This window comes from Erpetoichthys calabaricus, chromosome 2, assembly GCF_900747795.2.
Source record: "Erpetoichthys calabaricus chromosome 2, fErpCal1.3, whole genome shotgun sequence".
Taxonomy (NCBI): Eukaryota; Metazoa; Chordata; class Cladistia; order Polypteriformes; family Polypteridae; genus Erpetoichthys; species Erpetoichthys calabaricus.
Genome location: NC_041395.2, coordinates 95,445,642 through 95,469,353, shown reverse-complemented (window position 1 = coordinate 95,469,353; position 23,712 = coordinate 95,445,642). Strand labels below are relative to the sequence as shown.

At 38.3% G+C, this 23,712-nt stretch overlaps 1 protein-coding gene across 1 annotated transcript in view; it reads left to right on the top strand.

Moving 5' to 3' along the window:
• The window catches only part of LOC114645301 (Golgi-specific brefeldin A-resistance guanine nucleotide exchange factor 1-like), a 243,866-nt gene that overhangs the window by 138,852 nt on the left and 81,302 nt on the right, over window positions 1–23,712 (top strand). Inside the window, 4 exon segments of the mRNA XM_051922496.1 lie at window positions 987–1,110; window positions 3,720–3,791; window positions 6,254–6,348; window positions 7,140–7,293. Coding sequence (XP_051778456.1) covers window positions 987–1,110; window positions 3,720–3,791; window positions 6,254–6,348; window positions 7,140–7,293 — 445 coding nt within the window.

Sequence of the window (23,712 nt, the reverse complement as noted above, 5' to 3'; positions counted from 1 at the left end):
CTATAGTAACAATAAAAGCAGCTCACTACTCAAAGCGGTAAATCTAGGAAGGGCCCTGAATCGAACCCACAACTTCTTGATTATGAGTCAGCAGTTCTTACACTACCCAAGCAGTCATGTCAGCATTGTACCCTAACCTGATATCTTTATCTTTGGTTAAATTCTTGAATAAAAGTGCTCTTGTTTTCTAATACAGTACTTGTGCCTTTTGTGAAAGTGTTTATTTGATATTTGGACTTCAGACACACACATTATACACTTCATGCCTACATTTTGCCAATTATTACTAAAACATGAAAAACGTTTCCGTTCTATATCAGCCCAGTACACTTCATCTGATAAAAAAAGATGTAAATTAGAGTTGAGCTGACACCTTTGCAGAAGCTCCTTCTGACAAAAAGGCACCCAAGTGCATATTAATTTTTAGGCTTGTGAACTTTGAGTGCAAACACTAGTGCACATGCAGCAGTGATTGCAGGTGTAAGAACTGCATTTAAGAAATTCTGGTAGCTGCACCCTATTCAGATTTCTAAAGAAGCCTTTGTGACATTGAAAGGAAAATTTTTTATAAAAGCGGAGTATGCTGTATGGGAGTTAGACAAGGCCATTATACATGAACATGAAGCAAAGCTGTAAAGAACAAAAATTGAGAATGATCAGGTGTATGTATGGTCATTGAAGATGAATGCTGAGTTAAGAAAAGAATTTATAGTTGTTACGTTCAGGGGAAACAGTCTAAGGAAGTCAAGGGTGCTCCATTGAAGAGCTGCACAGAAACAGAAATGGAGGAGATGAAGGTGGAGAGAATATATTTAGAGAGAGTTTCTGGTGACATTAGAAGAATGTGTCTTAGTCACAAAGGGTGCTTGTGGAAAGTGTAGGAAAAAGAGTTTTGAGGCAACATGCCATCTAAACTCAGAAAATGGACGTCAGACTGATGCAGTAAATTTATATACATTTTTCTTACTTTATTTCTGTATTTACAGGGAAGAATCATCATTTTCAAATTTTGTAAGCTGGCTACCACTAATAAGTACTGAACAGTTTAGGTTAAGGGGCCGAGCTTCTGAAAACAACCAGACAAAGCAAACCGCTCTGGACTGCATAATGGTAAGTTAGGGTTGTTGCTTTTGTTTTTTTTTGTTTTTTTTTTGGCTACTGTTAAATTTACCTTTAATTTGGTAAATAGTCATTCTGGCAATACTCTAAAGTAGATGACATACAGCCTATTCAAAAGACATTCAGACCCCTTTTTTCACATGATGCTATGTTACAGCCTTGGCTAAAATCAATTCAGTTCTTTTTTTTTTCTCCTCTCTCTTCTTCTTTCACAATCAGGCCTCACTGATTACCCCTGAATGACAAAGTGAAATCAGTATTTTTGAAAATTTTGTGAGTTTATTAAAAATGTAACATTGACACCAGTATTTAGACCTGTTATTCAGTACTTAATTGAATCCCCTTTGCAGCAAGCATAACCTGGAGTCATTTAAGTTATGATGCAAACAGCTTCACACACCTGGATGTAATACTTTCTGCCATTCATCTCTCCAGATCCTCTTGAGCTCTGTCAGATTAGATAGAAATTGTTGGTGGACAGCTGTTTTCAGGCAGCTGTGCTCTTCAGAACCTCCAGTACTGCAGGAATGTTTTAGTAGCCTTACCAGATCAATACTTTGACACAATCCTGTCTGTAATTTCTTACAGTCGATTTCTTTGATCCCTTCTTCAGTTTAAAAGTACACAAAGTCTTCCTTGTCAAGCAGGTTCAGCGGCACTGAAGTAGTGGCCTGCACAGATGCAGTCTGGAGGAGAGAGGACAAAAAAGTGACCTATTTAGCTGGTTGGGGCTTAGTCTTTTAAATTTTAAATATTCTAAATGTCATGTGAGAAGCATGTTACATAGTAAGCCAGCAAACCTGTAGTTGATCCCACAAAGGGCCAGTTAAGAGTGTGTTTGTTTCCCATTGAAATACTGTTTAAGAGGGAGTTCTCAAAGGGCAGCTCTGTTTCTTAGCAATTGGTTTACTGTTCAACAGAGACCAGTGCACAGCTAACAGCGTGTCATTGTGCAGTTTTCAGTGTTAAGTGGTAGGAATATGCAGCTGAGGAGCTACAGAGCTCTCTTTGAAAGTCTGCCACCACCATCAGCAAATCGGCGGTGACTCTGGTCACAATATTAGTGAACTGATAGTAGGACCAAGCTCTGTACCAATGCCACAGTTTAGAAGAGCCAAATTACAGAATATACTGCACTTACAGGTGTAGCTATTTAATTATAAGAAACAGAAATATATAACACTCAAACTTTCAATACTTAATTTAATCTAGTATCATAAAATCCATCCATCCATCCATCCATTCTCTTCCGCTTATCCGAGGTCAGGTCACGGGGGCAGCAGCCTGAGCAGAGATGCCCAGACTTCCCTCTCCCCGGCCACTTCTTCTAGCTCTTCCGGGAGAATCCCAAGGCGTTCCCAGGCCAGCCGAGAGACATAGTCCCTCCAGCGTGTCCTGGGTCTTCCCCTGGGCCTCCTCCCGGTTAGACGTGCCTGGAACACCTCACCAGGGAGGCGTCCAGGAGGCATCCTGATCAGATGCCCGAGCCACCTCATCTGACTCCTCTCGATGCGGAGGAGCAGCGGCTCTACTCTGAGCCCCTCCCGAATGACTGAGCTTCTCACCCTATCTTTAAGGGAAAGCCCAGACACCCTACGGAGGAAACTCATTTCAGCCGCTTGTATTGTATCATAAAATGTGATGATGAAACCAGAATTGGACAGAGTGTCAATCAATCTAGGTACCCTTCATGCACACACACTGTCACACAAGGCCAATTTACAATCCCCAGTTAACCTAAGATGCACATCTTTAGGGATTTAAAAGCTTTACAATGTAAGTTTAAAATGTCTTACCTTTTTAATCCATAATCCATGCAGAGTTGCAGGGCACTAGGTTCCATCCTGGCAATGCTGGATACAAGGCAGGAAATGCACACACTCAAATGGGGGCAATTTAGAATCGCCAGTAAATCTCCATGCATGCCTTTAATGTGGGCAGAACCTGGGATACCATGAGGAAAAGGCATGCACAAATGGTGTAAATGTTCTGACTCCACACAGACAAGGACTGGATATATGATTTGAATTGGAGCTGGGGATGTCCATCCATCCATGTTCCAACCCGCTGAATCCGAACACAGGGTCATGGGGGTCTGCTGGAGCCAATCCCAGCCAACACAGGGCACAAGGCAGGAACCAATCCCAGGCAGGGTGCCAACCCACCGCAGGGAGCTGGGGATGTGAAATCTGTTATACAGTACACTAAGCAGTTTTAAAATGCTTAAAATTTTAATCTATGTTTTAAAATGATTACACTCAATCTAGGGTACTCGTGTATTATAACCCTGCCACAGGCACATCATTTTTTACATGCATTTATTTACAAAAGAAAAAGAATACATAAAATTTGATTTTTAGTTACTTTTGAAACATTACTTCTATTGTGAAGTTTATAATGTTGTTAGGTATAATATCGAAAGGATCATTGCCATTGGAGGTTCTATGCATGAGTGAATGGAGAAGCCCTATCTGGGTTGAGTGGTAGGGTTATAACACACGAGTACCAAATCTAGAGTATGGTTCAACTACAATGAATGAAACAATTTTTGTGAGAGTTTGAATGCATTGTTAAGTGTTGTTTTTTTATATTATTTCTAGCAATGTAATCCTGAAAATATCATAACTGAAAGTACTTTTCTACAACTGGAATCACTCCTGGACCTAATAAAGGTAAAATACAAACTTTACAGTTAAATGGTGCTTTTCTTAGTTAGCTTTTTCCTTTTCAGTATTTTTTCCATATTGTTGCGGTAAAAAAATGTATACCGTGCTTGATTTGAGAAACAGGACTTTCTTATTTTAAAGTGCAGTTTGGTTCTAATTTTAAATATTTTCTCAGTGCCATTTTATAAAGTTGTTATGATTTGCCACCAGAAAAAAAACATGAAGAGGAAAGCCATTAAGATGAATAACCCTAGCCAAAAAAAGAAAAAAAAAACTATAGAATTAAAGAATTATAGAATTAATTTTATTTAAACCAAGAAAATAAGTGTAAAAAATGTAAATTGCTAAATAAAAAAATATTAAGAAATACCAATCTACAAGGGCTGATTGAAAAGTAATGAGACTGATTTTTTTTTAGAATCGGATGACTCCACATGCTTGGAATACTGTTGGCGTCTTTCACATTGAATACATTTTTTTATAATGTTTCAAAAACAAGTAACACTGTTTTGTTACATCACTTTTAGCGATGTATTTAACTTCATCTGTGGAGAACTTTCCTCAATTGTTTTTTTTCGGTATTGGGAATGCCCAGAAATCACACAGCGTTAAATCCGGGCTATATGGAGGGCGTTCCAGTGCAGTCCTATCAGTTTCAGTCAATGCTGCCAGTGCAACAGCAGCAACATGTGGTCCAGTATTGTAATGGAACAAAAACCACTATTTCTTGAGCAAATGTAGTCTTTTTTTCTTTCTCATGGCTCCACGCAAATGGAGTTTTCAGAATGTGTACTTGAACTGTTAGTCATATGTCAGGATCGAGGTTAAGAAATCAGGAACCCTCGCCGACATTTGAACAGTGTTCCTGCACACCTTAACTTCTCATTGCATCTGCTGTTCTTCAAGATTTCTGGGTACCTACCCGGCACATACGTGACACATTTTCAATATCTCTGTCAGAATGTGTTGAGTGTGTTCGAATGGGATGCCAAGTGAAGCTGAAAGATTGCATATGGCAAGCATTTTGTCTCCTTGCAACATTTTGTTAGCCTTGGTAATGTTGACATTCAAAACTGTGGTGGTTGGCCTCCATGAACACACTTCATGATTCACTCTCGTGCTGCCAACCTTAAAGTGCTTCCAGTACCAAAATATAGCAGCATAGCTGATCGTTTCATCACTGTATGCTTGCTGTAACATTTCAAGAGTTTTATTACCTCTCTTTCCAAGCTTAATGCAAAATTCAGTCACACCTCTGCCGTACTCTCACATAAATGTCATCTTAATCCTCCATGATGACATGTACGAGGTGCTTCCACTAGCTGTGACAGAGTGTTGAATAAAATGGTGATCCAACAGAAAAATTCACACACGTTAATGTACGCTGTTCACAAACACCTGCAAAGTATTTCCATGTTGACCACCATGAAAGAGAAACAGGATAGTCTCATTACTTTTCAATCAACCCTCGTAAAATATAAAAAGGAAAGAGGCATTGAAAAGCTAACCTTATCCTCTACTACTAAATTCAACATTCAAAAGAAGGAATACTAAAACTGAAAATGGAATCTAAATAGATTTTCAACATTTAAAATAACTAACAGTTACCCTAAATACATTTGTAATTTTTTTCCTTGTTAATTGGCTCAGGCAACTGAGTTGAATTCTCCTTCCTTCTGATGAACTGTTAGGTCCCTGCAAGGTTTCTGCTGCCTCCCTAATAAAAACTGTTAAGACCCCTTTGAAATGCAAACCTCACAACAAGCAAACTTTCAGTGTAGAATTTGTTACACATCTCTCTTAGCTTGAGGTGGATTCCAGAATACTGGAGACACAAATGGATATACATAATTTAAAATTTCCTTCAGTTAGGGTGTATTAGCCTGATTTGGACTTTATTAATATGATTTTCTCTGAATGAAAACCAAAGTACTGTCAAGATAATAGCTGAATTGAACTTGCTTCATACTTATTATACTTACTATGGTGTAATTCTACATTGGAATATCCCAGAATTCTTTACATGGATGAAATAAATAGAACCTTAACCTTGTATATATTTGTGGCATGCTTATTTGGTAATTCACCTAGACCTAAGAAATAAAATTATGTATGGTATAAGCATAGATGAACTGTTTTATAGTAAAGTCATGTTTTTTGAAAAAATCTGTTACAAAACTATGGATTATGTTCGCCATATGGACGTTTTGGGAAAACTTTTGAGAATGAATCCTAGGGAATCGAGCACAGTGTTATGCTAAAACACTGAAGTTACAGTATATCATATGCAGCAATAACCCAAAAAATAAAAAGTAGCATTCTTTATTTCTCATTTTCATCTTATATCATTTGTATATACAAAAAATAGCAATTCCACTTTACTGATCTATTAATTATTGAGAACACTTTGATATAAAAATGTACTATGAAAGCTGCTTTTTTCATATTTTATTAATATCTTTTAACAGGTCCTTAAATCTGTGACCCCAGATGGTGGTACATATAATGAAAAAGATTCTGCTTTCTGTCTGGAATTGCTGATCCGTATTGTACTTGAAAACAGGTGAGAAATCTTGGTTCTTGGAGCCATATGTAATATGCAATCAGTATTACAAAACAATATTTAACAGCACATGGAAATATGTTTTCCCCTTTTCTTAACCTACTTGTTCTGAACTTTAAATTATTTTGTGTTCATGTCTCTCAGACTGCTCTGACACAAGTTTTATAACATGAAATTTTGCAAATGTTGTTTCCTTGTGTTGTGCTGTATTCCTTTCTCATGCCACTGTTTTTTTTCCTCAAAAATCAGTGTAATATTTTAATTGCTGTTCCCTGCTTTAAAAAATATATAACTGATTAAGCCAGGATTTTTGGTTGGGTGTCTGTCCTACTTACCAGGTATCCTGAGAGATGGTATTTGACTTTCCAAGAAAAATACACCAACGTTGTTTTGCAAGAAATGTTTAAAATGTGTTTATCAAATCATTTGTTACCTTGTTTACTGTATATTTTAATGTAGTGTAAGAAAGAAAGTGTTTTTTAAATCTCTGCTTTCTTAATTTCTTAAATTGAGCCTCCCAACACAACATTTTGTTGTTTTACAGAGGTGTACATAAAATGTGAATTCACTATGGTACAGAGAACTTACCCATTACCTCTACGTAACTTTCTCCAGCTGCCTTTTAATTTAAGCAAGGTACTCTTGAGTAGTTCTGTGGTAGCAAATGTGGATTAAACTCTTGTTTTGTAATTAAATTTAAACAAAAATATTACTTTGTTGAGAAGCTTAAGTTTGATTCTTTAGAAAATGAGAGTGATAGTAAACTATGATTTATTTATTCTTTTTAACAGCGATAGAGTCTCGTGCTTCTGGCAGACAGTAAGAGACCACTTCTGTCAACTTTGTGTTAATGCTACTGAAGATTGCTTACTGGTAGAGCGTGCAGTTGTAGGTATATTAAGGCTTGCTATTCGACTTCTATGGAAAGAAGAAATCAGATCTGAGGTATTAAATATCAAATGCATATTTTATTTCTTGTTCTGTTATTTAAACTTAATATGAAATACATTGTGTGTATTTTTATTCTTTAAAAAATAGTTTGTAGTTTCAGTGGTTTAAAGATCAAATTGATTATATTAGAATTATTTTCTTTATTACAAAGATTTATAAACCATGTTAGAATGAAATGTAAATATAAAAAAATTTTTTTTTTGGTTATATTCTTGAGTAAAAGTGCATGTGTTTATTTGATATTTGGACTAAAGTCTTCACACATTATACACTTCTCATCATTATTAGTATAACATGGAAAAAGTTTCTGCTTTAGGTATGTGTTCAGCTTTTCTTGAAGTGTGAAGGAATTTAAGGTGGCCTGGGATTACAAGTTTTTTCATAGACTTCAGGGATTCTAGTGTTAACCAATTCATTTACTTTGTGGTCAATATCACATAGTAAGCCCATATGCTCTTTCGCTCATTGGCCACACCACTTACAGCATCCACTAGTGCATTTTGTTACTCCAGAACAGCATCCGTCACCACACAGCTAGATGGTCGCCCATTGGTTTCCGAGGCAGAGGTGTGTGCACAGCCAGCGAAGATGTGCTTGGCACAGCAGTACCATCACTGCGTGGATTTGTGTCCTCGACATGGGGGCCAGCATTTCTAATATTGTCTGAATCAGAATCAACAGGCATTGGGCTGCAACTTGTCTTTTCACATCAACTTTGATATCTGACCACTTTTTTTTATTTCGGGCACTGTGCGACTTTCTGAACATGAACTTTCAAGTGCCTCTGCCACTCTGTATCACTCAATCAACTTCCTTTTGTTGCTTATACCACTGCTTAAGCCAAGAAATTGTAAGTTTTTCCTTGCCTCCACTTCGCATTCACTGAAATTCTTCATTTTTCAACGTGCTTTTACCATTGTATTTTTAACAAAGCACTAAATGGAAGGGGATATTTATATTGATTTGCATATTCAAATATACAAAATTCAGGGGAGGAGTTGGGGAGGGACTTTAAGTGCATGCACATGCATTATATTTCACAGTCATTGGGATTTATAAAGGGGAAGTGTGTGGAACTTGGTCTACGCACAGTTTTATGCATCTAGTTCCAGTTTTGTCTGTACATCATGTTTTAGTGTGAATTCTACACACAACGTTATACATGAGGTCCCAAGTGACTAAAACAAGTATGTACTAATGATCAGTGACATAATGTCATTGTAATGTTAAGTGAAACAAACAGCTGTGTAGAGGGAATAAAACTGGACAAAAGACAATCATACTGGAAAGGGGGGATTACAGAAGATGTAATAATGTGATTTGCAAATATTACACTATGGCAAACGTTAGCATTGTCTTAAGACATAAGGTGGTCATCCATTATCATCAAAGTCTTTCCCAAGCATACAGTGCATCCGGAAAGTATTCACAGCACATCACGTTTTCCACATTTTGTTATATTACAGCCTTATTCCAAAATGGATTAAATTTATTTTTTTCCTCAGAATTCTACACACAACACCCCATAATGACAACGTGAAAAAAGTTTACTTAAGGTTTTTGCAAATTTATTAAAAATGAAATAACTGAGAAAGCACATGTACATAAGTATTCACGGCCTTTGCCATGAAGCTCAAAATTGAGCTCAGGTACATCCTGTTTCCCCTGATCATCCTTGAGATGTTTCTGCAGCTTCATTGGAATCCACCTGTGGTAAATTGAGTTGATTGGACATGATTTGGAAAGGCACACACCTGTCTATATAAGGTCCCACAGTTGACAGTTCATGTCACAGCACAAACCAAGCATGAAGTCAAAGGAATTGTCTGTAGACCTCCGAGACAGGATTGTCTCGAGGCACAAATCTGGGGAAGGTTACAGAAAAATTTCTGCTGCTTTGAAGGTCCCAATGAGTACAGTGGCCTCCATCATCCACAAGTGGAAGAAGTTCGAAACCACCAGGACTCTTCCTAGAGCTGGCCGGCCATCTAAGCTGAGCGATCAGGGGAGAAGGGCTAGTCAGGGAGGTGACCAAGAACCAGATGGTCACTCTGTCAGAGCTCCAGAGGTCCCCTGTGGAGAGAGGAGAACCTTCCAGAAGGACAACAATCTCTGCAGCAATCCACCAATCAGGCCTGTATGATAGAGTGGCCACTCCTTAGTAAAAGGCACATGGCAGCCCGCCTGGAGTTTGCCAAAAGGCACCGGAAGGACTCTCAGACCATGAGAAAGAAAATTCTCTGGTCTGATGAGACAAAGGTTGGACTCTTTGGTGTGAATGCCAGGCATCACATTTGGAGGAAACCAGGCACCGCTCATCACCAGGCCAATACCATCCCTACAGTGAAGCATGGAGGTGGCAGCATCATGCTGTGGGGATGTTTTTCAGCGGCAGGGACTGGGAGACTAGTCAGAATAAAGGGAAAGATGACTGCAGCAATGTACAGAATGGATGAAAACCTGCTCCAGAGCGCTCTTGACCTCAGACTGGGGCGACGGTTCATCTTTCAGCAGAACAACGACCCTAAGCACACAGCCAAGATATCAAAGGAGTGGCTTCAGGACAACTCCATGAATGTCCTTGAGTGGCCCAGCCAGAGCCCAGACTTGAATCCAATTGAACATCTCTGGAGAGATCTTAAAATGGCTGTGCACCGATGCTTCCCATCCAACCTGATGGAGCTTGAGAGGTGCTGCAAAGAGGAATGGGCGAAACTGGCCAAGGATAGGTGTGCCAAGCTTGTGGCATCATATTCAAAAAGACTTGAGGCTGTAATTGCTGCCAAAGGTGCATCGACAAAGTATTGAGCAAAGGCTGTGAATACTTATGTACATGTGATTTCTCAGTTTTTTTTATTTTTAATAAATTTGCAAAAACCTCAAGTAAACTTTTTTCACGTTGTCATTATGGGGTGTTGTGTGTAGAATTCTGAGTAAAAAAATGAATTTAATCCATTTTGAAATAAGGTTGTAACATAACAAAATGTGGAAAACGTGATGCGCTGTGAATACTTTCCGGATGCACTGTACATTTTGTAGCAGATAGGTGTTTCCAGATGTTCTTTCTAAGCCCTTCTAGAATAAAAAAGGGAAGACAATCCACTTCCTCGATTTAAATGCTTATTCTAAAATGTTATTAGTTAAATCCTGCCATGTTTTGAAAAAGTTTTGTACAGATCCTCTAAGTTAGAATTTGATTTTTTCCAATTTCAGATAGTATATAAAATCAGTTACCCACTAACTTAAAATAGGAGAGTTAGGATTCTTCCAGTTGAGCAAGATAAGTCTTCGTGCCAATAGTGTAGTAAAGGCAATCACAGTTTGTTTGTCTTTCTCCACTTAAAGCCCATCTGGAAATATACCAAACAGAAGGAGGAATAGTGACACAAAGGCTGTCTAAAAGGCTTTTAAAGATTTTGGTCCAGAATGATGTTAATTTGGTGCATGCCAAAAACATATGGCTCAATGAGGCTGGAACTTGATTGCAATTTTCACAGGTTGGATCTTGCCCTGGAAACATTTTGGACACTTTTAAACGAGACAGATGTGTTTGATATATAATTTTAATTTGAATAATTGTGTGCTTTGTGCATATGGAGCTCAAGTTGTAACGGCCGACCCCTTTTACCCAGCCGGCAGCTACACCTCCAAGACCAGTGGCCTGGATAATTAACTGAGAAAGAATCTACTATCAAGCCGTACTTCTTACCATTTGAACTTTTCCCCACAATCGACGGTGAAAAATATAAGCACACAAACAGGATGTAAAATTAAACAGATTATATGTATTAAGTAAAACAAGACGACATGCAAAAAATAGAAACATATATAAATACAAATATCCCTCCACCCCAGCAATAACAAAACACCACCAAATATATATAAATATATACAACAAAAACCCTCCCTTGTCCCTGTAACAAATAAACACACAACACGAAAACAACAATGAATGATAAACTGAAAATGAATGAGAATGTGAGTCCGGCAATAATGAAACTGTCCTGAAAGCGGATGACTGAATTAGTGATATTGAGTGGTTTGAATCTCCCCAGAAAAAATGGAACAGCCTCACCGTGAATCCTCGTGTGAATGGTGGATGATTAAGTCCTACCCCGGGGTCTTTCGTGGTGAGGTCCGTGAAATAAATCCGGCAGATGGAAAAACAAACTGGATTGGCAAGCGCGATGTGGACAATAACTGGTACCGTTGGTTCGTGGTCGTGAATGAAAAATCTCCTCTCTCCTCTCTCCTTCCTTCTCCTCCTGATGGCTTATATAGTCCTGTGACGGCTGGGATTGAATGATTGTAAACAGGTGTTTTCCAGGTTGGCGGCTGTGGTCTCCTTCCATCATCCGTCCCCCTTTTTACGGGGACGGCATAAACTGATACACAAACAGTAAACGGGACAATGAAACGAGACGCACTCAGAACTGACATTTAACACTATGTGGCCCCGCTACAAAGTGAATTCTGTGAGAGATCCTTTTCCCATTGTACTTTTGGATCTTTGAAAGGGAGGGACTTAAAATGTTTTTATATATTACAGTGATGCTGTCTGAGCCCTCAAGACTGATCAATATTTTTTCCGGCATAGAGGTAGGTGGGAGGTGAGGAAAATTGGGAAGGTTTTTCTTAACAAAGAAATTTGTTACTAGAAAGTTATATTTGGAGTGTAATTGTTTGTAGGATGCAAATATGTTATCTTTGTACAGATCTCTAAGTGATTTAATTCCAAATGTTTTCCAGACATTAAAAACTGCGTACGTTTGAGAGGGTGGAAACTGATGGTTATCATGCAGAGGTGCCACAGATAACTTCTCTGTCTTAAAATACTTCCTACATTGGTTTCATATTCTGAGTGAGTGAAGCACAATTGGGTTATTAGTATATTGGCAATGACGTGTACTTATTGAGGTACAAAGCAAAGAATATAAAGAAGTACTGCAGGATTTTATTGTGGACCAAGCCTTTGTATGTTCATCTATTTGTAGCAATGTCCAGGTTTTTATGGCTTATATTTGCCACCCAGTAATAAAATTGAATGTTAGGTAGAGCCGGTCTTTTTAGGATACGTGGATATTTTGAATTCCAAACAAATTAGGTTAATGGTTGAATCTGATTTCTTAAAAACTGATTTATGTATATTGGAATGTTTTGAAATAGAAAAAGAAGCTTAGGAAGGATATTCATCTTGACAATGTTAATTCTTCCAGCTAAAGTGAGATGAAGGGTAGACCACCTACGCAAGTCTTGGTTAATTTTTTCCATACAGAAGGCAAATTTTGTTGATAAAGAGCTTTAATACTGCTTGTGATGTTACCCCATGGTATTTAAACTAATCTGCGATGATAAAAGGGAAGGTGTCCAATCTAATATTGTGTGCTTGAGAATTCACTGGAAAGAGCACACTTTTATTCAAATTAATTTTGAGACCAGAAATCTTTTGAAATTCTGTTAGTGCTGTTAGGACTGCAGACAAAGTATTTTATGGAGCTGATATATACAGTACCATATCATCTGCATATAGAGAACTTTTCAGTTCAAGTCCTTCTCTGATAATCCCCTTTATCTCATAAGCATTTCAACAGTGAACTGCCAGTGGCTCAATGGTGATTGCAAAAAGCAATGGTGAAAAGGGGCATCCTTGTCTAGAACCACGTTCTAGTTTGAAGTAGTCTGAATTAATGTTGTTAATAGAATCTGAAGCTTCTGGACTTTTATATAGTAGTTTGATCCATGCACAAATGTTCGGGCCAAATCCAAATTTCTCCAATGTAGTGAAGAGGTAATTCCATTCAACCATATCAAATGCTTTTATGCATCCAATAATAATATCATCTCCAGGGTGTTTGACTTTGTGAGTGAATATATTACATTAAACAGGCATTGGAGATTGGATGCTAAGTGTCTGCCTTTAATAAATCCAATTTGGTCTTGTGAAATTACCGAAGGAAGCACTTTCTCAATCCTGTTAGCTAGGACTTTGGAGGAGAGTATCTTAACATCATTATTCAGAAATGAAATTGGCCTGTGTGATGGACTTTGTAATAAGTCCTTATTTCACTTAGGAAAGATGGTAGTTAACACTAGAATTACCAGAGCCTACAAAAAAACTCGTAATTCCGGCCCACCTTAAATCCCTTTGCACCTTTCCATCTCTTCTTTTGTCTTGAAAACACATTGTTAAAACAGTTTTCATGTTTTAGTAATAAATAACAAAATATAGACATAAACTGTATAATGTGTGAAGCGGCTGTCTAGAAACAGAAGCTTGTCGATGTTGCATCGCCTTTTCTTGTAAGAAGCGACGACGAAGTTCCTCTGCAAGGTGAGGAAAGAACACTCTTCTCAGTGGCCCCTGTGCATGCCTTGTACAGTATGTGTCCACTGATCGCCACCAAGTCAAACGTGTTATAGCACACAGCAACTGGCCACCTGGCTTGCTCCTGTTTGCACTGAATACGCTCGTGCACAATGTCAATGCAGCACCGGGTAAAAAAGAGAGAGACAAATGTATGTGACATTTTGAAGAAATCATTTTATGACTTGAATAGTACCAATCAGAAAACATTGTCGCACTAATGCAATATTGTTTGAAAACACAGCGTCAGATCAGCTGGAAATGTATGGCATTTCTAAAAGTTATATTTTTTTCAGTTTTATTCTCTGTCGTTCATGCTATCCCATGGGTAAGGGTGTTGTATCGTAATTGTAACTGAGAGAATAAAAGTGGGAAAAAAAATGCTAACTTTTATAAGTACTATAAATTTACACCAGCTGTTACAGACACAAATCAAATGTATGTTTTTATTTTATAATATTAACCCTTTAACCGCCAACTCCCTAAATATTCCCCACGCCAGGCGAAATCTGAACAATTTTCGTTTTTTTACTTTTTTACATTTTTTTTACATTTTTTACATTTATTCAAGCAGTATTGACCACTAAATGTTGTGCAAGTTCTAGAAATGGGCAAACACATAATAAAACACAAAATGTACCTTTTCTCAGGCTTCTGGATTTATTGTCAACTACAAAAACGGAACAGTCAAAAGTAATTCAAAAGTCAAAAGTAGTTCAGTCAATCATAGTTTCATTCCCAGTATTTGAGTTTGCTGTGCCACAGGCCAAAGCAGGGAACTGCACAAAGTCCTGGATTGCTGGGACACTTTGAGCAGAAGGTCTTGACGTCTCTACGCTGACCCTTCTTTGAACAGACATGACAGCGTTTTTCTGAAAGTCCAAAGTCCTTACATTCATCTGGCAACACTGCTGAAATACTACTCATAGGATCCTCTTTGCCAGTGTATACACGAAATCTATAAATGTAACCTGAATTCTCAGCTAAGCAAAACATCTTGATACCAAACCGTGCCCTTTTCAATGGTAGATACTGTCGAAACTGTAAGCGGCCCTTCCACGACAATAAACTTTCATCAACTGCAACTGACGGTCCTGGCATGTAGGGCAACTGAAATGCTTCAAATAAATGATCAATCAAAGGACGTAGCTTGAACAAGTGGTCGCGGTTTGGATCTTTCTTATCTGGCTCGTTTCTGTTGTCATTCAAATGAAAGAATTTCAGCAGCAAAGAGAATCGGTTACGTGTCATGACAGCTGCAAAAATAGGTGTTGCATACATAGGATCTGTAGACCAGTACATCTCAATATCTGGTTTTCTGATTATTCCCATCAACATCAAAATCCCAATGAATTTTTTCATTTCGTTTTCATCAGTGTCAAACCAAGCACGAACACGGGAATGTGGAGGTAAATTGGGATTTTTCTCAATAAACTGTGCTGCATACAGATTTGTCTGATGAACAAAATGTCTGATCAAATCAGGTGACACAAACAGCTCATAAAACTGCTCAGCAGTGTAATTGTTTACATCAACAATAAAGCCACACGTTCCCTCAAACGAATGCAGAAAAGGTAGTTCACCACGGGCAGCAGTCCAGCTGAGATGCTGGGGATACACCCACTCAGCGCCGTCATCCGATGCGTCTTCATTCACAGTATCATGCAGCGCACGTTGCTGCTCATCACTGTCGCTAAAATCTTCTTCAGAACTGCTACAATCATGATCAGAACTGTCCAAAATCGCCTGCAAAGCCTCACTTGAAGTCAGTTTACGTTTCGCCATATTCACAGCTGTTACATGCGAATCACGTCACATGACCGGCCAAAACAACCACAGACTTGTCGAAATACAACGTAGTAATAATACCCACGCCAAACCGTCAGTTATACTACTTGCCAGGCATTCATATAACCACAGGCAAATGTGCCGGATAATTCCGGCAGTATGGCGTTAGCAATAAAACAACGGTGCCGGATATATCCGGCAGAGGGCGGTTAAGGGGTTAACAATAAGAGCAGCTCACTACTCAAAACAGTAAATTTGCTGGGGAGCTGGTTTCGAACTTGCAACCTCCGAATTATAAATCAGCGGATCTTACTGCTGCACCACGGAAGCTGTCGTATTGTACATGCAGGTTTTGTGAAAGTGTTTATTTGATATTTGGCCATCAGCCTTCACACATTATAGAGTTCATGTCTTCATTTTGTTATTACTAAAACATGAAAAACGTTTGTTTTAACGATGTGTTTATATAGATTGTTGTAGACACAAAACACACATCAAATTATTTCCCCTTACAATTCTGGGTAGGTCACTCCCAGATTATCAATCAAGACAGGAACTGGGAGAACTTCTTGCCCATTCTGAGGTGGTGGGGGGATGGTATAGCAGGCTGCTTGGGTTTACGACACATTTACAAGACAAAAGAGGCTGACGGAGAGGTGCGAAGGGATTTAAGTTGGGCCGGATTTGTGAGTTTTTTCATTGGCTCTGGTAATTCTAGTATTCATGCTTGTCAAAAAGTTCGAGGTAAAATTTTATTGTGTCTAGCTTCTGTAAATGTTGTCTAATAGAAGGGGAGCTAGCTTAATTGAGATTTTTTTGTAAAATTAACCATCAGGGCCTGCTGTCTTCCAACTCTAAAGTGAGTTTATAGCATCTAGTAATTCTGATAGTGCCAGAGGTTTATCCAATTCCTCTGCACTGAGAATATCTATTTGTGGTATATCTAATGCATCCAGAAATGCCTAAGATTTTTTTTGTCTTCTTTAAAGTCAGTAGAGTATAAGGACTTACATTAGTCTCTAAATGTGTGCATTATATTTTTATGGTCGAAGATTTTGTCTCTATCTGCGTTGGTGATTGCTGGGGTTACATTGCATACTTCCTGGTTGTGGATTTGTTGAGCTAAAATCTTACTAGCTTTCTCTCCATGTTCATAGTAATGATGTCTTGATTTTAAAAATGAGTTGTTCTGTTTCTTTAGTTGTCAAGAGGTTGAGTTCTGAATGCAGAGCCTGTCTTTTCCTATGAAGTGCTTCATTTGGACACCTGACATGTTCTTGGTCTATTCTTGTAATTTCACTGATTATCTCTGATAGATAGATAGATACTGTAGATAGATAAATAGATAGATAGATAGATACCGATACCTTCTTGGTTTCCAATTGACTTCTGTGGGAAAGATATGACATAATCTGGCCTCTTAAGAAAGCCTTCAGGGTTTCCCAGAGTATTCTCTGCAGAAATCTCATGAGGATGTATTTGTCTCTTAAAAAAAAAAATCGATTTGCTTGGATATAAATTCTGTACATTTCTCATCTGCTAGTAAAAGTGGGTTAAGACGCCAGCTGCGAGATGAGTATATGGGGCATAATGATTTTAGCTCCATGATCAAAGGGGCATGGTTGGAGATAATAATAGTGTTGTACTTAACACATAGGCAAGGAAGGAGAATGCTCTTGAGTTTGAGTTTACACATCTCCAGGGGTCTGATAAGTTGTGATAAGTTACAAATTGTGTAACTGTCTTTGCAGTGTTAGATGTCATCTGTGGCAGGAGATCTATCTAGGTCTGGATTTAAAACACAATTTAAATCCCCAGCCACTATAATTTTATGAGTTTTCACACTGGGAATGGATGCAAATATGTTTTGGATGAAGTTGCTATCTTCCACATTGGGTGCATAGATATTTATCAAGATCACTTTACAGTTAAATAAATTACCCATGACGATCACATATCTCCCTCCAGGATCAGATACAACATCTGATACTACAAACAAGATTGTTCTATGTATAAGAATTCCCACACCTAGTTTACTTTCTTTAGCTGGAATGGAATATTTGGCCAGTCCAGTCACTGTGCACCCGAAACTGATCCTTGCTTAATAAGAAGGTCTCCTGTAAAAATACTCTTTTAGCGTTTAGACTTGTTAGGTGAGAGAGTATTTTCTTTCTCTTTAATTCGTGATTCAGACCTTTAACATTCCAGCTCACAAAGTTAACTGTTCGGTCATGGAGACATTGCTTCTGAACTTTTGTTGTCATTTTGTAGTGTTAACTTAAGATAGATAGCTTTGACTTTAATTTCCAATTTTCCCAGGAGTTATTGCCATAAAGCCTATTGTTATGTTGGCACTTAGAATTATAAGACTTAAAAGGACAGATTAGAGATAGCTTGCTCTCTTTCTCTCCCCCTCAGTTCCCCCGCCCCCCCCATTTTTGTCTCCCTACATGAGGCTGGACCACACTTCACAAAGTCTCAGCCTCTGACATACCTAGAGACAGAGCACGTCCACAACAAAACAAGCCCCCCAGCACTTCTCAAACAGAAATATTATATATAATTTTAGATTGTAATTTTTCGAAACACACGATAAGAGTCCTAGGTTTAGACGTGATGTTTAGATTTGATGTTCTCCAATTATTTTAGAGAATAGTGCAGCTACGAATTTCACAGGGTTTGGACTTTACGATTCTCAGGGAGACTTTCGATTCTAATATTATTCCTTCTACATCCATCTTCCAGTGCAGCAAGTCTGTCTCCAAGTACTTTGCATTCGGAATTTGTAGTCATTGCTTTTCTGCCAGTGGTAGATGCCAGTTGTTCAGCTATTTCAATACGAGTCATGAATGTTTGCTTAACATCTTCCATCTAAGTGCCAAGTGCTCTCAGTTTGCTCTCAAACTTAAACACATTTTCCTGTATGTATTCCTCAATTTTTTCTAGCATACCTTTCAAGGTTGCGTCAAAGTGATGATTTACATTTTTTTCCTGGTGTTTAATATCCTGAAGCAGCTTCTCGTTTGTCTTGTGTATGTCCTTTATTTCCTTCCTTATATCATTTATTTTTTTCTATATATCTTTCTTTAAATCATTCTTGAGCTCCTTTTTGTCTTGGGCGGTAGCTATGGCCATTGTGGTGATCATTATTTTCAGTTCGGACAGATCGTTTCGGTCTTCTCCATGCTCTACGGGTGAAGTGACAAGCCCATTTAAAGTTGATGTCCCCAGTTCTCGAGGAGTAGATGACAAAGCAGATGTCAAGGCTGTTTTCAGTTTAAATGAATCTTCTGGACTCGACAAGCTATCATGACCTGACTCACATGCACATTCGCTCGCACTGTCGCTCTCGGCTGGAGACAATGCAGCCGTGCCAGTTCCCGGAAAATCTGTGCTTTCTCCTGTCTGTTCCAGGTTAGTCTCTGAAAGGCCGTACTTTCAGCTTGGATGAAGCTTTAGCTTTCTTTTCCATTTGTTTCTGAGCCACTTTCATGCCGCTCATCCTCTTTAATAAAATCCCTGTGTGCATCCAGGTGTCCGTGTGTGTGTGTGTCTTCTGGTGAAGTGCGCATGCGCGGAGCACGGTGCGATGAGCGATATTACTGTCAGAGAAGTTACAGGCATTTTACAGAAATACAAACCAGTATTACTGCGAGAAGAAATTAAAGGTACACAATACAGTGACTCATATTACAGCCACATACAAGCCAGTATTACTGTCAGAGGAGATTAAAGGCATATTACCAATGCGCACGCCTGTATTACCGCCAGAGAAAATTAAAGGTATATTACGGATGTACAAGCCAGCGGACGTACAAGACAGTATTACTGTCACAGAAAATTAAAGACACACAATACACGGCGGTAGCCCACGAAGAACGGTCAGCTCAGCAAGTAAACATCAACAAAAGAAAGGCTGAAAGAAAGAAAAATACGACCAACAAAAAGAATGTGGTCAAAGTCCCTTGCCATTTAATATACACTGTTCCTACTAATGTTTATGCACTACTGTTCTAGCGCCCATTATTGTAACGGGCTAAATGACTAGTGTTTATATATTCTCGGATTTAACTGTAATTGAACCCCCTCCATTTGAGTAAATACAGGATACCTCGGGATGATAAAAAAAATAAGAGGAAAAATAACACCGCTGCTAACAGAGTTCCGCTTCAGATGTCCATCTCCTGTAACTGACGAGACCAAAAATAATTTACATTTTTGTCTCAAACAGAGGGTGGTTTAATTGCCAATGAGCTGAAGAACGGTACCTTAATGAATTTCTGCTGGTAGCAGTGAAGCATTATGGAGTTCCCCTGCAGATCTGGAGCGGCACTTCTGCAAATGAAGTTGGTGATTTGAGCAAAATTAGTAGACCACTATCATGAGGATAGTGTAATTCAATATTATGATGAAAAATGTCTTCAGGAAAAAAAAAACTTTTTGAAACCATTTATTGTACAGTGCTTACTTACCCAGGTTAGAACTAGTATAGACAAGGTAAGGTCTTGGGACCTGTTAAACAAGTAGTTATTCATTGCTGGAGGATAAAGTGAAAAGGCTTAGTCAGTGGTTAATACAGGTATACTATGACCCCCTTTTGTCAAAGACATTAATCTTGGAGGCAGGAGGAGGAGGTTGGGAGCACAAGACCAGCATAAATTAAGGCTAACCAAGAAGCTCAGTGTTTCTACTATTCCATTCAACCAGAGACCACATCAGACCACAGAACAATCATCACACTATGACAAAGACCCACCAGGTAGTCTAAGCACATTGGATGTTTGGATGCCTTTGAAGATGAGCTGCTTCCCATTCATGTTGTATTGGTATTATGTTGTCACACTCATTTGCTTCTGTCCGAGTATATTTTAGAAACCTTAAATTAATCAATATTACCTGAATATCTTATTGCGTGGGGTTATAGATATAAAAGAAAGGGGAAAGTATTTAGTAGCAGTCAATCCCTAACAGTGTTCAGACTGATAAGAGTAAACATACAAAAGCTATATTTGGGATTTGGGATGCTCTGTTCAGGTCTATGTAATATAGAATCTGAAGGTGAAAATGGAGTAATTCCATGACAAAATAGCACCTCATTTCTGAGAAGATTTAATTTGCATGTGTGTAGTTTTTTCTGTTTGCTGCACTTTCTGTGAAATTTACTGATTAATAATAATAATAAACTACAGTATTCATGGCTTTATTTTTGAAAGCATTCCTGCTTTACAGCTTTTTTCACAAATGATCAAGACTTTTGCAGAGCCCAGTTCCTATTAACAGACCCAAGTTGACTGCTGATTGTATTTAGACTGAATACTATTGGTGATCCCAGTTACTTATGAGATTTGACTATGGTATTACAATCATTAGAAATGTTTAACTGAGTAGAGTTTCATTTTGGGTTATAAGGTCATTATTGTCATTTGCACAGAGTACATTAAAATGCTTTCAAGTTCTAATCAACATGCAACACGTCATCACTCTCCAGTGCCATGAGTACTGAATCTTACACAGCCTTACCCTGAAACTTATCTCATATACCCGAAAAATCTCAGAGCATATTTGTCATAATTGACAAATAGAACAAGCAAATGTTCCATGTTATTTCTCTGTCATAGAGATTTCATTGTGGTTTTAATAATGATAAATTATACTCGAAACCCCAAATTGATCTACAGTGGCCTGCAAATGTTTGGAAACCCTTGCTTAAAATGTTATTGTGAATATTTAAGTGAGCAGAAGAAACACTGATCACTAAAAGGAGTAAAGTTATACGTGACACAATTCTTTTCAGCATTTTATCCAAAATTAATGTATTGGTTTTTTTGAAACATTAGAACAATCTAAATAAGAACAGGCCATTCAGCCCAACAAAGCTCGCCAATCCTATTCACTTAATTCTTCTAAAAAGCATCAAGTCTAGTTTTGAAAGTCCCTAAAGTCTTATTTTCTACCACACTACTTGGTAGCTTATTCCCTGTGTAAAGAAAAACTTCCTAATGTAAACAAAATTTACCCTTAAGTTTCAAACTGAGTCCCCTTGATCTTGATTAATTCTTTTTAAAATAACAGTCTTGATCCACTGCACTAATTCCCTTCATAATTTTAAACACTTCAGTTATTTCACATCTTAATCTTTTTTTGCTTAAACTGAAAAGGTTTACAGTGATCCCTCGCTATATCGCGCTTCGCCTTTCGCGGCTTCACTCCATCGCGGATTTTATATGTAAGCATATTTTAATATATATCGCGGATTTTTCGCTGCTTCGCGGGTTTCTGCGGACAATAGGTCTTTTAATTTCTGGTACATGCTTCCTCAGTTGGTTTGCCCAGTTGATTTCATACAAGGGACGCTATTGGCAGATGGCTGAGAAGCTATCCAGCTTACTTTCTCTCTCTCTCTCTCTTGCGCTGACGTAGGGGGGTGTGAGCAGGGGGGCTGTGTGCAGCTGCTTCCTGAAGGACATGCTGCACGGAGCTTCGCATACTTAAAAGCTCAAAGGGCACGTATTGATTTTTTTAATCTGTCTCTCTCTATCTCTCTCTCTCTCTCTTCCTGATCCTGACAGAGGGGGTGTGAGCTGCCGCTTTCAACAGCTTTGTACCGGCGGTGCTTCGCATACTTAAAAGCCAAAAAGCCCTATTGATTTTTTTTTTTGACTGCTTGCTTTGCACTCCTTTGAAAAGGAAGATATGTTTGCATTCTTTTAATTGTGAGACAGAACTGTCATCTCTGTCTTGTCATGGAGCACAGTTTAAACTTTTGAAAAAGAGACAAATGTTTGTTTGCAGTGTTTGAATAACGTTCCTGTCTCTCTACAACCTCCTGTGTTTCTGCGCAAATCTGTGACCCAAGCATGACATTCTAAAAATAACCATATAAACATATGGTTTCTACTTCGCGGATTTTCCTATTTCGCGGGTGGCTCTGGAACACAACCCCCGCGATGGAGGAGGGATTACTGTAGCTCTTTTAAACTTTTTTCATTATTCATCCCCTATAGCTCTTCTCTGGACTTTCTCTAGCGCTGCTATGTCATTTTTGTGGCCAAGAGACCAAAACTGCACACAGTATTTAGATGAGGCCTCATCTCATTATAAAGCTTGAGCATAGCCTCCTTGGACTTGTTTTTTTATAGCATAGAGTCCACTACGACTCCTAAATCCTTCGCATAGGGTGAGCTCTTGATTTTCAGACCTCCCATTGTGTATTCAAGCTAACATTTTTACTTCCTTTGTGTAATACATTTACTGACATTAATCTTCATCCGCCACAAATCTGCCCAAGCCTGTATGCTGTTGAAATCCCTCTGTAATGGTTAAACATGTATTCCTATCCAAATCATTTATATGTATCTGAAATAGCAGTGCCCTAGCACTGACCCCTGTGGAACACCATTTAAGGTTCCATGCACCATAACCCTCTGTTTCCTGTGTCTGAGCCAATTCTGCACATATCTGAAAACATCACCCTGAACTCCCAGTTCTTTTAGTTTGATGCCCAGCCTCTCATGTGGCACCTTATCAAATGCCTTCTGAAAATCCAATCAAATAATTTCATAAGCTCCACTATGATCATACCCTTTTGTTGCTTCCTCATAGATTTCCAGCATGTTAGTAAAACATGACCTGCCTTTTCTGAACCCATGCTGACTGTTCAGAAAAACACCTGTACTTCCTATTTGTTGCTCAATTTTTTCCTTAATAATTTCATTTTCATGTGATGCATGTTAAGCTTACTGGCTTATAGTTGCTTGGATCTGCCAGGTCACCCTTTTTATATAACAGGATAATATTTGCCATTTTCCAGTCCTTCTGAATTTTCCCAGTGCGCAGTGACTTCCTAAAAGTATATGTCAAGGATTTATACAGTATATGGACTCACTAACTTTCTTAAGAACTTGAGAGTAAATATTATCTGGTCCTGGAGATTTGTTTGATTTCAGCCTATTTAATCTGAGCAGTACTTCTCCCTCTAAAATTTCCAAATCAATTAGTACTTCCTTAGTAGTCCTATTTAACGCTGGGAGGTTATCTACTTCCACACTTGTGAAGACTTCAGAAAAATGTTTTTTTAGAGCAACCACTATTTCACTGTATTTTTTGATTCCTCTTTACTACTCCTGATGCACTTCATCTCCTCCTTGGCTGATGTTTTACTACTAAAATACTCAAAGAATCTCTTGGTCATATTTCGCCTTATCTGCAATATTCCTCTCCAGCTGTAATTTAGCCTCCCTAATATCCTTCTTCATGGTTTC